The sequence below is a fragment of the Myotis davidii genome, unplaced genomic scaffold (genome assembly GCF_000327345.1).
Source record: "Myotis davidii unplaced genomic scaffold, ASM32734v1 scaffold1286, whole genome shotgun sequence".
NCBI classification, from domain to species: domain Eukaryota; kingdom Metazoa; phylum Chordata; class Mammalia; order Chiroptera; family Vespertilionidae; genus Myotis; species Myotis davidii.
Window position 1 is genome coordinate 680,397 of NW_006296619.1, and position 16,341 is coordinate 696,737.

General features: G+C 40.5%; 1 protein-coding gene across 3 annotated transcripts in view; it reads right to left on the reverse strand.

The window, feature by feature from the left end:
* The window catches only part of LPXN (leupaxin), a 30,829-nt gene extending 16,903 nt beyond the window's left edge, over positions 1–13,926 (reverse strand). Inside the window, exons 1-4 of one of the 3 annotated variants that reach the window (XM_015569362.1) lie at positions 13,601–13,926; positions 13,043–13,113; positions 7,658–7,809; positions 4,199–4,245 (exon numbers count right to left, since the gene is read on the reverse strand). In XM_015569362.1, the coding sequence (XP_015424848.1) occupies positions 4,199–4,245; positions 7,658–7,809; positions 13,043–13,055 (212 nt within the window). In that variant the 5' untranslated portion in view covers positions 13,056–13,113; positions 13,601–13,926. Of the gene's footprint in view, positions 1–4,198; positions 4,246–7,657; positions 7,810–13,042; positions 13,196–13,600 lie in introns of those variants that run through there. The other 2 variants (XM_006772089.2, XM_015569363.1) reach the window with 2 other exon arrangements.
* Between the last annotated feature and the right edge of the window lie 2,415 nt (positions 13,927–16,341).

Here is a 16,341-nt window from a genome sequence, read left to right on the forward strand (position 1 = left end):
TCCCAGATAAGATCTAGGGAGCTTCATAAGGTCAAGCTTGATTATGCTAAGAAGGCTGTGCCCTCTAAGCTGGGACTTGTTTGTGGCTTTGCCAACAGGTCAGTACGAGGCTTAATCCTATAGCCACTCCCCACAAATTATACGAAAAACACTTTATAAATACATTGATAAGTGCTCTAAAGCAGTTGAAAACAAATTCAACCACCATTCCTTTGTTGAAGATAGACGTTTTTCCATATCCTTCTGCACATCCTTATCTGTCCTTTGCAACCATAACAGCTAACATCTATTTGAATGTTTCCACTAAGCCAGGCCCTCTGTAAAGGGTTTTATATGTGTCCTCTTTAAATTCTATAACAATTCTACATCAGAGTGATGTACTGTCACTCCCAAATGAAAAAAACACAACTGGGACTTAGAGAAGGTAAAAACTTTGCTCTACATAATACAGCTGGCAAACAATAGAGTGTGAGCCTGAAGACTGCGAAGCTTATGTTCTCGATCACTATGCTAAACTATCCTCCAAATGATGTTTAAAGGCTATATTGTTTTCAGATGTATAATGTACCATGATTTCTTAAACCAATCGTTTATTATTAGACACCCACACTGTTTCTGATTTTTGCTGTTATCAATGCTGTCAAATAAATATTTGATTATTTCCAGAGAATAAATTTTGAAAAGTGGAAAAACTGGATCATGCAGGCAACTGACTCAAGTAATGTTTGTAATCAACATTAACCAAGTCAGCTTAGCTAACTCCCCACCAAACTGACTCTCTCTCTCTCTTTCTCTTTCCCCCTCTCTCTTTTACACATACACACTCACATACACACACACACGTACACAAAACCAAATATTCTGTCTTTCACTAAGTTTATTTTCAACAATGAAAATATAGCTTTACTATTTTACTTATTTTTTATGTATTTATCAACCAGGAGCAAAGCAGAAGGAAATATATCTCTTTCTCTCTTAAGAAAAACAAGACTGTCTCTTGGGTTTGACAGTTTCACTCCTGACTTACTTATGGTTGAGTATTTAACAGCAGGGAGAATGCAGGAGGAAGGTGCATATCTTCTCCCCCTAAGATGAAAGACTTAGTCTTTTAAGTACAACGTGGCATCCTGATGGTTGTATCACTATAGAACGACCTTCCGGATAACCTTCCGGATGAAGCAGCAGCTGTGAAGGCCTACTCTTGCACGGATTTCGTGTTTCGGGCCTCTAGTATGTTTATAAGAATCCAGACATCTCATGGGAGAGGCTTCATTGTGCAGGACTTTTCTCCCCATCCTTTCCTCTGCAATGTTTTTATGAATTGTTTCTCCCTCTTCTTATTAAAATTATTTTTGTGCATGTAAAAGATACAATTTCTAAATATTTGGTCACAATGCTGCTGATACATCACTATATTAGAAATAGTATTACAGTGTTATACTCACAAATGGTATTGAATATGCTTTCTAGGTCCAAAGCAATGTTTACTTCATTTAAGCAAACTAGAGGAAATGGTGAACACAGAATGCAAGAAGCTAGATTCTGAGTCCCATGCTCTGTCTGTACATGCCAGCCTTATTCTCTCTGAATTATACCCGCCTCGGGGATTTGTAGCACTCTATTACATATTTACTAGGTCACCTGGATTTTGTCTCACTCTCCCATAAAGGTCTACACAGCATGTATCATTCAGTAATGGAAAGTGTGTCAGTCGAGGCCCACTCAGGAAAATACAGATATTGGGAGTCAGCAGAAGGAATTTAATCCAGAAATTTGATTACACAGATGATGGGAGAGCTACAAAAGCAAACAGAAGACACTGAGGGATCCCAGAGAATAGTCATAGCAGGAAGTCATTAGGCTGAAGGGACAAAGCAAAGAGGCAAAGTGATCAGACCCCAGGGACCCAAGTCAACAGACATATGCTGGAACCATCCCAGACCTGTTTTGCTCCATCTGAAGCCATAAAGAAAATGTAACTACAAATGGAGACTGTGGACAAATATTGGGGGAGAAGTGCCTTAAATTTCCATGCCTTTCACCCTCCAATCTCTCCACACTGCCTCCCACTGGTTGAAGCCTGGAGCCTGCAAAACCCCATCCATAGGGATCAGCTCCTCTCGAATACTAGCAAAGCCAAGAGAAGAAGGGGGAATGGGCCTAATGAGAAATCTACCAAAGATTCATATGGGGGAGGAGACATTGATAAGTTAGTATGGTGTGCCATCAATTGATCACAGTGCTAGACAGACAGGAAATGGTTGTTGTCTGGACTGGTTTTTATGTCATGTTACAGGCCCAGTGTAAGAAATTTGTGTGTGGGGGGGCGGGGGAGGGGAGAAGGAGGGAGGTCCCCTCTCTCTCTCTTCCTCTCTCTCTCTTTTACACACACACACACACACACACACACACACACACACACACACAGAAATCCATTGCAATCCAATCCTTCTCACAATCTGGGACCAGCAGTCGGACATCTCTCTTGCATTCTGGGACGCTGCATGCACCAGTGACCATACTTTTCATCCAGGTGAAAGGCATCTTGCAGTTGTATGGGCAGCTATATTTTTTTTCCCTGATTATAAAAAGTAGTACATAACATGATCCTTCTGAGGCAGTAGTACCATTTTCCCCATCTTATGGATGGAAAAACTGAAGCAGAGAGAAGTTAAGTAATTGGCTTTGTCATACAGTTATGGGTCCGAATCAGGGCTGACCACAAAATGTGCAAGCCAGAGTCCATGCATGTCATCGCTGCATCATCCTGTTTTTTCAGTGTTAGAGTAGCCTTGCCAGGTTTTAATTTTTAAATCTAAGAGACTGTTCCCAATATATAGGGTAGGGTCCCTAGGCCTGGCCTGTGATCAGAGCCGATCTGTGGGGCAACGGGCAGGTGGGGCAATCAGGGACCCAGCTGGCACCCACCTTGGCTGGTGGCCTGGTTCCACCCACCTGCCGGCCCCGCCTCCCACCACTGGTTTGCCCCCTGGTGGTCAGTGTGTGTCATAGCAACCAGTTGTCCTGCCTTTCGGTTTATTAAATAGGATGTTCATATGTTCATTAGTGTTTGTATCTAAGTCTTGGTTTCCTGGATTTAAAAAGCCAAAATTTACTGTGAAGTAATTATGTACCAGGCACTGTTTTTGATGTTGTTGTTTTGCTTTGTTTGCTTTTTACAAAGGGGCGTGATCACTGGAAATGGAACACACTGACAATTGTATTAATAAATTGGCCTTCCTCCCATTACAGTAGAAAGTGTCCTCAAATGCAAAGCTATAAAAAGACTTTTTGATAGCATAGGTCCTTTCCTTATTTAGCATCACGTGTGCACTATTGGCTGCAATTCTGAAACCAAATAAGGTGTGGCGTAGTATTCTTTACCAAGTATGAGCCTTTACTGTCTACATTTTAAGGCTTTTATTTTGTTTTCCAGAATGTTGTCTGACGTTTTAAATTTCAAGCCATAACTGAAAAGAGAACAAGAAAAGTGGTCTTTTTTTTTTCTTAACAGGCTGCCAATTCTGCTTTGGCCAGTAGAAATTATTTAGTAAATGAATCTGTTCCAATCTGTAACTTTTGTGAAAAGGCAATCTCTCCATCTGCTAAATAAATTTTGAGCAAATATGAAAAGAAGTCTATATTCATTAGTCTGCCATGGAGACTAATCTCTTAGTTCAACTCTGAAACTAGCTCTTTTTAAAAAATCCTCACCCAATTTTCCCATTGATTTTTAGAGAGAATGGAGGGAGGGGGAGAGACAGAGAGAAACACTGATGTCAGAGAGACAAACTGATTGGATTGGTTGCCTCCCGCACATGCCGGGGTTCAAGTTTGCAGCCTAGGTACGTGCCCTTGATGAGAACTGAACTCAGGACCCTTCAGTCTGAGGGCCAATGCTCTATCTACTGAATCAAATCGGATCGAGCCTAGCTCTGAATTTGTTAATGGCTTGCTGAAAATTCATTTGGTGTTTTTCTTCTGTGACTTGGAATAGCTGGGCCAAAGCATCTGTGATGATTAGAACTATTTACACTTTTTCAGGTGGTGAAGGAAAGAGCAGAAACCATTCCACATTTGCTCAAAAACGATGGAAAGAAAAGGAGAGCAGTAGGAGTTCCAAGCAAAGTATTGTCCAAACACAGACTGACAACAATTATCTAATAACTTTGCTTAAGAATTTAATATTAAAAAATACCTGTAGACGTGGGGCTCCTCAATATTAGTAGTATACACGAGCTGCACCTAAGACAGAGCGACAGAATGGATTTCTGTTAGTGAAATCTTGGTGCTTATCTACACCCAGAATTAAAGAATGTTTTTAGATTCTAAAGGAGACTGACGACTAGCATGTCTCTGAGATATCCTTTTATAAGGCAGAGGAATACCAGCCATCTCACAGAGAAAGGCCAAATTCTAAGTAGAATAGCTGCCATGTGAATAAAAAGTGACCCTCTCCCTGCCCTAAAAGCACTGAATTAGAGAAGTACTCAGACAAAAATCATAAAACAACAAAATAAGCAAAGTCCCTTTATAGACCATAACATGATTAAAATTAGCATACCAAAAGAAAGAATGTGCCCTAGCTGGTTTGGCTCAGTGGATAGAGCATCAGCCTGTGGACCAAAGGGTCCCAGGTTGGATTCTGGTCAAGGGCACATGCCCAGGGTTGCGGGCTCAATCCTCAGTAGGGGGCGTGCAGGAGGCAGCCAATCGATGATTCTCTCTCATCATTGATATTTCTATCTCTCCCTCTCTCTTCCTTTCTGAAATCAATAAAAATATATTTTTAAAAAAGAAATAATGTGTGACTCTAAAGGGTAGTTGGCTAACAACTCATTTATTTGTTGAACAAATATTTATTGAGAGCCTGTCATGTGTCAGGGCTAGGGATGTAGCCATCAAAAAACCAAAAACCAAAAAATAAATAAACAAAAATTGTCTACCCCGGATTTACATTGTGAGAAACAGATAATAAACAAATTAATATCTAAAAATAAATTAATGAACATGTAATATCAATCAGGGGTGGGAGATAGAAAATGCAGAAGAAATGGCAATTATAAATATATTCATCACCATAAAAAAGAATTAAATCTTACTGTTTACAACAACACAAATAGACCTAGAGAATAATTTGCTAAGTGAAATAAGTCAGACAGAGGAAGACAAATACCATATAATTTTATTCATATGTGGAATCTCAAAAACAAAATAAGCAGCCCTAGCTGGTTTGGCTCACTGGCTAGAGCATCGGACTACGGACTGAAGGGTCCCAGGTTTGATTCCAGTCAAGAGCATGTACCTTGGTTGCAGGCACATCCCCAGTAGGGTGTGTGCAGGAGGCAGCTGATCAATGCTTCCCTCTCATCGATGTTTCTAACTCTCTAGCCTTCTCCCTTCCTCTCTGTAAAAAAAATCAATAAAATATATTTTAAAAAATACAAAATAAGCAAACAAAACAAAAACAGACTCATAGATATAAAGAACAAACTGATGTTTGCCAGATGGGAGGAGTGCTGAGGAGATGGATAAAAAAGCTGAAGAGCTTAAGAAATACAAGTGGACTTAATACCATAAAAACCCTAGAAGAAAACATAGGCGATAAAATCTCTAACATTTCTCTTATTAATATTTTTTTTCTGATCTATTTCCCCAGGCAAGAGAAATAAAAGAAAAACTAAATGGGACTATATCAAACTAAGAAGGTTTTGCACAGCAAAGGAAACCATTAAGAAAATGATAAGAACACCACTGAATGGAAGAATGTATTAGCCAATGGTAGCTCTAATAAGGGGTTAATATAAAAAATTTATAAAGTACACATACAACTCAACAAAAAAACCAAACAATCCAATTTTAAAAATGGGCAATGGACTGAATAGATACCTCTCCAACAAGGACACATAGATGGCCAATAGATATATGAAAAGATGCTCAATGTCACTAATCATCAAAAAAATGCAAATTAAAACCACAATGAGGCCCTGGTTGGTTTGGCTCAGTGGATAGAGCGTCAGCCTGCAGACTGAAGGGTCCCAGGTTCGATTCTGGTCAAGGGCACATTCCCGGCTTGTGGACTCAATCCCCAGTGTGGGGCATGCAGAAGGCAGCCAATCAATGATTCTCTCTCATCATTGATGTTTCTCTCTCTCTCTCCCCCCCTCTCCTTCCTCTCTGAAATAAATAAAATGTCTTAAGAAAAACCCACAATGAGATATCACCTCACATCTGTCAGAATGACTATCATCCATAAATCAACAAACAAGAAGTGTTGATGAGGAGGTAGACAAAAAAAGGGAACCCTCTGGGAATGCAGATTCGTGCAGCCACTGTAGAAAACAGAATGAAAGTTCCTCAAAAAATTCAAAATGAAACTGCCTAATGACCCAGTGATTCCACTTTGGGTATATATCTTAAGAAATACAAACCACTAATTCAAAAGAACTCCTATGTTCATTGCAGCATTCTTTGTAATAGCCAAGAGATGGAAGCAACCCAAGTGCCCATCAATAGCTGAGCGGATGAAAATGTGGTAGCAGATATATACAGTGGAATATTGCTTGGCCAGCATGAATGAATTTAAAGGTTATTATGCTAAGTGAAATAAGTCAGTTAGAGAAAGACAAATACCATATAATTTCACTTATATGTGGAATTGAAAGAACAAAAGAGATGAACAATCAATATAGAAACAGACTTATAAATACAGAGAACAGACTGATGGTTTCCAGAAGCAAGGGGGGTTGGGAGATTGGATGAAAAAGGTGAAGAGATGGAGAAGTACAGATCACTAGTTAGAAAATAGTCACATGGATGTAAAGTACAGCATAGGAAATATAGTCAATAATATTGTAATAACTATATATGGTGCCAGATGGGTACTGGAAATATCAGGGGGAACACTTTGTAAAGTCTATGATTATCTAACCACTATGGTATACACCTGAAACTAATACAAAATAATATTGAATGTAAACTGTGATTGAAAAAAATTAAAAACCTAATAGAAAAAGAAATACAAATTGAAGTTACAAAATAGTCACGGGGATGTAAAATACAGCATAGGGAATACAGTCAATACTATAGTAATAACTATATATGGTGCCAGGTGGATACTAGACTTATGGGGGGGGGGTCACTTCAAAAGTTATAAAAGTGTCTAACCACTATGCTGTACACTCAAAACTAATATAATATTAAATGCCAACTATAATTGAAAAAAATTTTAAAGAGAGAAAAGAAAGAAAGAAAGAAAGAAAGAAAGAAAGAAAGAAAGAAGTGCTTCATTTTGCTTCATGCATGTATTACCAACTGTGATACATATTATGGACGTATGAACGAAGGAAGGAAGGAAGGAAGGAAGGAAGGAAGGAAGGAAGGAAGGAAGAAATTGACCTGGGAAGGATTAACTGAGAAGGGGACTCTTGAGCAAGGACTGATAGGAGGAGGTGAGAAAAGTTTGAAGCTATCAGGAGTAACCTGGTCCAAGTAGAAGGAACAGCAGGGAGAGCACCTTTAAGTTATCTTAGAGGGATTTTCTTCTCTTTCTTGGATATATAATTGTCCTTTCACATTATTTTGTGTAGGATGCAATTCATATTCAGCAAACACTCAAACATCTGTATTCAAGGCACTCCAATAAATGAAATGTTACCTGCAAGGGGCTTGTGTCATCCTGAACAGAAGGGATGTCTGAAGTCTCAGCACTCTCTTTTCCAGAATGCTGATCCTTGGGAAGAGGAGCAGGGTTGGAGTATTCACCACTGTCCTGGAGGGTAGAGCGTTCCAATTCCTCCAATAAAGCATCTATATCATAACACACAAGGGAATCATAGTATAGAACACGGAAGTCTTCTGAAATAATTTTCCTCTTATATCGCTCCCCCTGCACCTCCATTCATCTCCCTCTTCTCTTGGGTTAAGGCTATTTTCCTTAAAACGTCTTCCCTTGCTCTGTATTTTACTTCTAGAATGTGGTTTAAAGCCTCCATATCCTGGCTAAAAGATGTTTAAAGTCTCCTTATCCTGTAGCCTATTTCTTATTTCCTATGGCTGCATTCAATTCCATAGTCTCACTCTATAATTTGGCTTATTTTATTGCAGGGTATTAATTTTTGTCATTTATTTGGGGTGAATCACTCATAAAGATTCCCACTTAGAAAAAAAGTAAAATTCTAAATAGTTTTTCTATCAGAAAAATATAAGCAATTATACTACAGTTTTAAAAAATATACCAGGATAGTAACATTTATTCTTAACCTTGATGATTTTTTTTCTTATATCCCAAGCACATAACCAGATTCTCAAAGGAGAATATAAGTATTCTGTCTTTTTAGGGTATGGGGAGAAAAGGAAATTGGGGGAAAAAATACAAATATTACAAAATCAAGCAAGATTTTACAGTCCAAATAGTTGATTGTTTCTCTTATATTTTCTTAGGAACAAACAATGGACTCTGACTTCAAGTATTACAATATTACCTTTCTGTTATGATGAAATTAATAACAATTAATAAAAATTAAGGTTTATATATTTAATTTAGTTATCTTAATTCTTTGAAGCAGATGGCATTATTATGCTTATTTTGTAGTTCAAGAAATTACCAAATAAATTGTTTGAGTTCACACTGTTACTGAGTTCAGAACTTGGCTGTCTGATCTCCAACCCCTGCACTAACTTCAAGCCAGAAATTCCAGACCTCATTCTCAAATGGATTCTCTGGGTCATCTGGGCATGGCATGTTCTTCTCTGAAGCTATTTGTTCATCTACATAATTAAGCAATTATAGTACAACTAGAGGCCTGGTGCATGAAATTCCTGCATCTTAAAAGGGAATTAATTAGAGGAAATATTTTAATATTGCTATTTGCCCTTTCTCTATAATAGGAGTGTCAGAGATGAAAGAAAATTAGTAAAATGTATATGAAAATCTCCCTCTGTCAGAGTCTGGGGCACACCCTGGGACCCAGAGTCAAGTCCCCGCCCACGCACATATGCCTCGAAATTGTGTGAGACCCAAACCCCCACCAGGCAGGGGGGCGCAGCCTCAGGTCCCTTGGCTTGTCCTCAGGTCCCCTGGCACTGGGGCCGGGGCAAGGGTGTGGCCTCAGGTCCCCCGGCCCCAGGGCGGGGGTTACAGCCTCAGGTTCCCCGGCCTGGCCTCAGATACTCCAGCCCCGGCATGATGGTGTGATGGCATGACAATCAGTTGCATATTAGCTCTTTATTATATAGGATAATACTTTTCAAATTGTGGATCAACACCCATTAGTGATTCTCTAGTGGTTTCCTTACCACAGGTTGTAGTTCTTAAAAGTTTGCAAAACACTGGATTATATTGTTTCTAAGTATATGCCTACCTTGGAAGTCCCCAGATGAAGAAAATGAACTTCACACATTATGAAAAAAAAGATTTTCATTTATTTCAGATATTGGAGGGATGACTACTTCTTGATGGCATAAAAAAAGATCTAATCATTTCTTTAAAATGAAAGCTATAGATCTTTATATGTGAAATGTAAAACTGAAAGCAACGAATGAACAAACAAGACAAGCAAACAACAGAAACTCATAGATACAGACAACAGTATGGTGGTTACCAGAGGGAAACGGGGTGGGAGGAAGTAGCAAAGGGTAAAGGGGGTCAAATATATTGGGACAGAAGGATATTTGACTTTGAAATGCACAGATGATGTATTACAGAATTGTACATTTGAAACTATATAATTTTATTAACTAATGTCACTGCAATAAATTTAATAAAAGATCTACATATATTTCTAAATCATCCATCTCACAAAAAGACTGAATTTTATACACCACTTTAGAGAGAAGTAAACTGGGCTAAATTCTTCAGGGAAAATTACCGTTCACAAATAAATTTTAATGAAAAAAGAGATGGCGAGTGAACCAATAGATTAAAATAGACTTTAGAAACGTATAACTAATTTTAGTATATGAACCTTAACTTAAAATAATCTGAGGATAAAAGTAAAGTAAACAAGCAAACAAAAAATAAACAATCAGGAATATTAAACACTGACTGGATATTTAATAATACTAAGTACATATTATTAATTTATTTTGGGTATGATAAGAATATTTGATTATTTATGTTAATATTTTAGGTGTGATAATGGTATTTCATAATATTAAGGAATTACTATTAAAGATTTTTGGGGTGTGATAATGGTATTATGGTTATTTGTGTAAGTATGTATAAATTTATTTTAGAGAGTATGATGAAATATTTACAGATGAAATTATTTAATATCTGAGATTGTTTTAAAATAATAAGGTTATTAAAGGAATGGGAGGGTCTATAAATGAAAAAAGATTGACCAAGACTTGATAGTTTAAACTGGTTGAGGGGTACATCAGATTTCATTAAACTATATTCTTAAATTCTCTATATTAAAAGATTTTTACAGAAGAAAAAATAAAACAAAAACAGGTAGAAAGAAAAAGCAAAACTTCTTTCCTCATACAGTCAGACTGAATTCCAAATATTTAGTCTATATCCATCAAGATATAGCCCCTTTCTTTTCTATTTCTAACCTTTTCTCTAACTAGAAGTCATGGATCCCCTTAGATTTAAAATAAAAAGGCATCCTAATATATAAGGATCCGTCATGACCTAAACATCCAGATGGATGACTGAACACCAGGCTAGGGTTCCGGCTGGAGCCGCAGGAGTCAGTCCTGGTTCCTGGCTGCCCACGGGAGGGAGCTGTGGGAACCAAGCCATGCTGCCATCAGACTGGCCTCTTGGTCCCTACCCCGGCCCACAGGCTCTGGGGAATTGGAGCCATGCTGTGATCAGACTGCCCTCTTGGTCCCTTCCCCCTGCCTGCAGGCCCAGGGAACCAGAGCCATGCTGCGATGGTTCTGGACCCTACCTGAGGGGGTCCGGATTGTGAGAGCGTGCAGGTTGGGCTAAGAGACCCCCTCCCTGAGTGCACGAATTTTTGTGCACCAGGCCACTAGTTTACAATAAAGATTAGGAGAGAGGAGATACCGTTTACAAGAGAAACAAATGATACCACTAAGAGTAGAAGGTTACCCTTAGAAGGACCTGCTCGCTAAAGTTATTGTAACTTTTTCTGGGTCAGGAGTTAACAGGCCCTTCTCTTCCTGTTTCCTGAGTGCACGTATCACCAACACCCAAAGATCATCTTGCCTTTTGCCAGATTCCGTAATTTGAAGATGACTAATTTCAGGATGACAAATATGGGATGACTGGTGGTGGGGGATACTAGACTGAAAATTCTACAGTCCTTCTCTGTAGCCCTTCATCTGCAGAAATCAAATACTCATCGGTATTAACATGAAAAGATTTGTAAAGCAAGGTTTCTTGGGGGTCTCATTGGATTGTAATGATTTCATTCAGAGCCAGAGTTTGCTCTTGGTTTCTCTTTATCTAGTATCCCCGTGTAAGAAGGACACAAAGAGGAAATACAGGCATACCTGTGCCGACCTGCCCTTCATGCTACCTCTCTCCAGCAGGAAGAGACCCATCCTAAGTTATTAGGGTAGCAATTGGGCTGACGACAATTTGAAGAAGAGGATTAGCCACCTGAATCATCAACAGGAATGTTATCCTCCAAGCTGTGTGGTTCTTTCTATATTTCTGGACCAGATTTCTGTATAATTTTTCCTGCTTAAGAAATGCAAAGCTGTGCAAATCTTTTTATTTCATGTTTTTGTTACCTAGGTTATTCTGTCAGCCAGAACATCTGAGCCAACACATTTCTAAAACAGGAGAATAGCTTGTAGCTTGGTCCGTTTTGGTGTCATTGAAATAGTTATTTTGCTTTTCTTAGTTTTCTCATTTAAAAAAAATGTGGATAATACCCATTTTAGTGGATTGCTAAAATGGTTAACATATGTAAAAATGTCCAGTTTTAGTTTAAGTGACCACAAAAAGTATTACTTGCTTTTTTAATTATCTGCAGAACGGCCATTAGGTAGCCCTAACATAAAAAAAACAGAGTGGAACTCAGGTAGAAATATGAAATTCCCCAACCCTCACGCAAGATAAGAATTTGGATTCTACCCCAAGTATCCAAATAGACTTTACCTCCAAAACAGTTCAATACATATTTATCAAACACCACCTTTTCCTCTTCCCTCCTGCAATTTGCCTTCCTTCCTCTACTCCAACTCTCAAATTACACTCTAAACAATTTTTTAAAAGGACAATATGTAAAATATGTTTTTGGTCATTGTTTGCACTTTTGACATGCCCCAAATATACAAAAACCCAGGACACGCTGTAATTAATACAGCTTGGAAACTGGGTTAGTGACTCAGTGTTAGTAAGGCTGTTGGCAACAAATGTTGGCAAAGGATATGGAATGCATTCCCAAGAATGATAAATCTTACGTTACTCCAAAGGCTTGAAATCAGAGATCTCTTTTGAGCAACATGGCCAATAATTCCACTGCTGGTTTTTATTGCTTTGGAATGGAAGGAGGTATTACACTTGCAGGCCATAGAAATCTGTTCCTTCAGAGCTCCTCTGAATAAAAAGCTGAGCAATAAAATCCCTGGAGTTATTAGTGCTATGTTGTCTTGATTTAATACTAAATCCTAGAACAACTGAAACCACCCTGGCTTCTCTCCAATCTCTGTGAATCCCTCATTCTTGTACTTTTTCTTCTTCTCCTCATAACACTCATTGCTTTCTTTTTCTCCTCAAATCACATCTCTACCGTTGCCTACCGTGTGATCACTCTATGATCTCCAGTAGCCCCCAAAGGGCAAATGCTCATAATAAAATGGCCATTTTAATCACAATTCAATCCAAAAGTATTTGTGTGGAGTTTACCAAACTCTCCGCCTTCTGTGCCACAGAAACAGTGAACCCATATTTCCCCAATTATAGTTCCTTGTGCTTTACTCTTAGCGAAGTCAGGAGAGAAGTGAAAATAAGATCTTCCTGTACCCATGTGGCTAGTAGTACACCCCACCACACAAGGAGATGGCAGCCAGGTCTTGATTCCCTCAGAGTTTCTCCCCCAGGAAGCTCCTCACTCACCCAACTCTTCCATTGTCACACACCCAAGATGCGCTGGTGCCACAGGTTGTGAGGACCCGCTTTGGTCTGTGCTGAAGAAGAGGACCGCAAAGGAACTGAATGAGACAGTGTGAAGCAGCCTCTATAACCTTTTTTGGTTCCTGTATTTGCTTAGCACTTCCTCTCGTTTGATTTGGTGAGTTACTTTTTTTTTTTCTTTTCTTTTTTTATAGGTCAGAGTTTTTAAAATGGGACTGACATAGAAAAAAAGGCAGGTAGTAAAATTTGAATTCTGATGGTACACTGGCCAGGGCAAGATTCAAAAGTTGAAAAATTTGAGCACCTACTACATGCCAGAATTCACCTGGAATTCATGGGAATGGCAGATTTGCGCTTGTGTTTTTGCTCAGTGTATGTATCGCACTTCGACTATACATCAGGAATCTCCCGCTACCCCCCCACCCCACCCCATCCCCAGCCCGTGAAGCTGCTGGTGGGCCATGGAGGCATTGTTTGCTTCATAGCTAGCACCCGATTCATTTTGCTATCTTTATTTAATTATCCAGAAATTTTGCTTACCTAATTTCCCGAATAGATTGGAAAATCCATTAAATGCAGCAGAGGTGTATTCATTTTTGGATTCTCAGGGCTTGGTTCATTTCAGGGGTCCAAATGCAAACAACCAAAGGAGTCATGAAGAATGAGACTGGGAGATTTAAGACTCAGGTGCTAAGTTGCAGACATCTCAATTAAGCATATAATTCCTACCTACTCACATTGCTTTACAGCAGTTTTCTGAACAGTGACGCTGAGATGAACTTTTACCTTTTTTTTTAAACCACTGATTTTATTCACCTTCAACAAAATACAACATTTACAAAGGCCTACTATGGGAAGAACTATAATTATGGCCTGGTGAAATAGGTATTACCCCATTTTTCCCAGTGGAGAAATATTCAAGGAACAGGAACTTGCTCAAGTAATAGAGTTAATAGGTAGCTTTTCTACCTAATATAATCTATATTTAACTTCAAAGCCTGTGAACTTTCCTCTATAACACAATGGTCTTTTTTTTTTTCCAGATGATCTAAAGCAGCGATTCTCAACCTGTGGGTCGCGACCCCTTTGGCGGTCTAACGACCCTTTCACAGGGGTCGCCTAAAAACCATCCTGCATATCAGATATTTACATTACGATTCATAACAGTAGCAACATTGGTTATGAAGTAGCAACGAAAATAATTTTATGGTTGGGTCACAACATGAACTGTATTTAAAGGGCCAGAAGGTTGAGAACCACTGAAAAGGAATCATTCATTCTCCATTCCCTAGTGACTGAAGACTTTTCTTTTTTTAATGAAGATTCCTACTCTGCATTTACTTTGAGCAGCCATTGGATGTCAGTGCTGTTCCAAAAGCCTGCATACCTTAAAAATGGATTTGCAAAAATTCCCATCCACCTATGCCAGCTTTTACAACTGAAATGCCATTAGCCCCATGAAAGTGCAAACACACTCATTAGAAAACAGAAAACATTTGCCGCCCTAATCTGAAGTGATAACTGAGCCAAAGCACTGGAAGGAAAATTGCACGTCAGCACTTGGCTTGCATGTATTGTACTGTATCCGCAGCTTTAACTGAATGATTAATGTGAAATTTAAATTGGATTCCCCACATCTTGTTTCCATCCGCTTCCTTTAGGCATTTTACCCCCAGATGCTTTATTTTCCAGGGGTAAGAACGTGGTCCTGCAAATCGCTCCCAGGTTATAATGGACGAAAGAAGAAAGGAATGTGAGAGGCCCACGGCCATCACCTTGAGATAAGCAAATGGAAACCCCCGTTTATCGGATTAGGACAATTTAGCTGCACACGTTATTGGGCGGAAAAGAAATTCCGGCAAAGGGGCTCATCTGACTGTGCTTCCTGCGCAGCCGAAACATTTAAAAGCCGCAGAAGCCGTCGGCTTCAGAGCAGGGAGCCTGAGGGAGGCCTTCAGATTTCTCCGGTTGGTGCCGCGACACGCGAACAAGTTCCCTCCAGCCCAGTGACCGCGAACAACTTCCCTCCAGCCCAGTGACCGCCGCCGAGTGAAGCAGGGGGCGCGGTATCCAGTAGAAACGCAACTCCACAGTGATCTCCCCAAACTTTTATTAGTAACCAAATAATTGACGGGTAGGCCCCCGAGGATCCGACACAACCAGATTCAGCCCCTGACCTCCAGGGGCTCCCAGGTTGGTGGGTCAGACACAGGAGGATGAGACGAATACTGCAGGCATGAGCGCCAGCCGGAGGAGCCATCTAACCAAGACCAAGGTAAGAACTATGACGTGACCATCCTAGAAATGCTTCGCCAACGCCAAGAAAACAAGCCGGGAAAACCTCCCCAGGAAATCCTGACAACTGGCTCAAAATTTGCGCCGGGATCTGCTTAGGTGTCGCGCCTTAACCCGGAAACACTGCCTCCCAGGAAAAGTACACTTGGACTGTGGAAATACTAAAAACTACTTTCCCCATCCTGCATCGGTCAAAAACTCCCAGCAACCATTTCGCCTCTGGTTTCCTACCTTCTATGCCCCTCCCCCACCAAACCACAGGCTAAGTAGGACTTCAACTCCCAGAATGCTTTTGAGCAAGGTAACTATACGCATGCGTCGAAGAGGCGGATCCTCCATGCCCTCACGACCCCGCCTCTGTTCTACCGCCGCCATTTTTTCAGAGACTTTCATCCGGCAGCGACGGGGCTTTTTTTCTTAAAGGAGAAGCGACAGCTCAAAAAAATTTCCCCCTTCTCCCTCAAGACCTCGCAACGCTGGGGACAGAAAGGCCACATACAGGAAAGTGGAGTCTGGGTGGAGGTAGAAGAACGCCGGGGCTACTTCCGTGCCTTTGAGGAAGGATAGAAAGAGCCCTTGTGGCATTAGCGGATCCTTAGGGAGGCAGGTGCGCGCGCAGCCACTCCAGGGAGCGCGCGAGGCGGGGTAAGAGGTGCTTTTTTTTCCCACCAACCTCTTCGCGAAACCGGCCCCTCCCCCTGCCCCTAGTGCGCGTGGAACTCCGGAGAGGGAAAGGTCACTAGGATTGTCGCGGGACGCGGCCGTTTAACGGTGAGAACGGGTGCGCGGGGAAGGAAACCTCGCGCGCTCCCTTGGAGCTGTTCCCTGATTGGTTCAAGGAAAGGGAGGGGGCGGGAACCCGGTACGTCGCTGCGTGAGGGAGGGCGGGGCGAAGAAGCCATTCTTCCTCTCCGATTGGCTCGCGGAGCGTTTTGTCGGGCGCGCGCGCGCGGTGCCAGGGGTAGGGGGCCTTGAGTGGGAGGGGG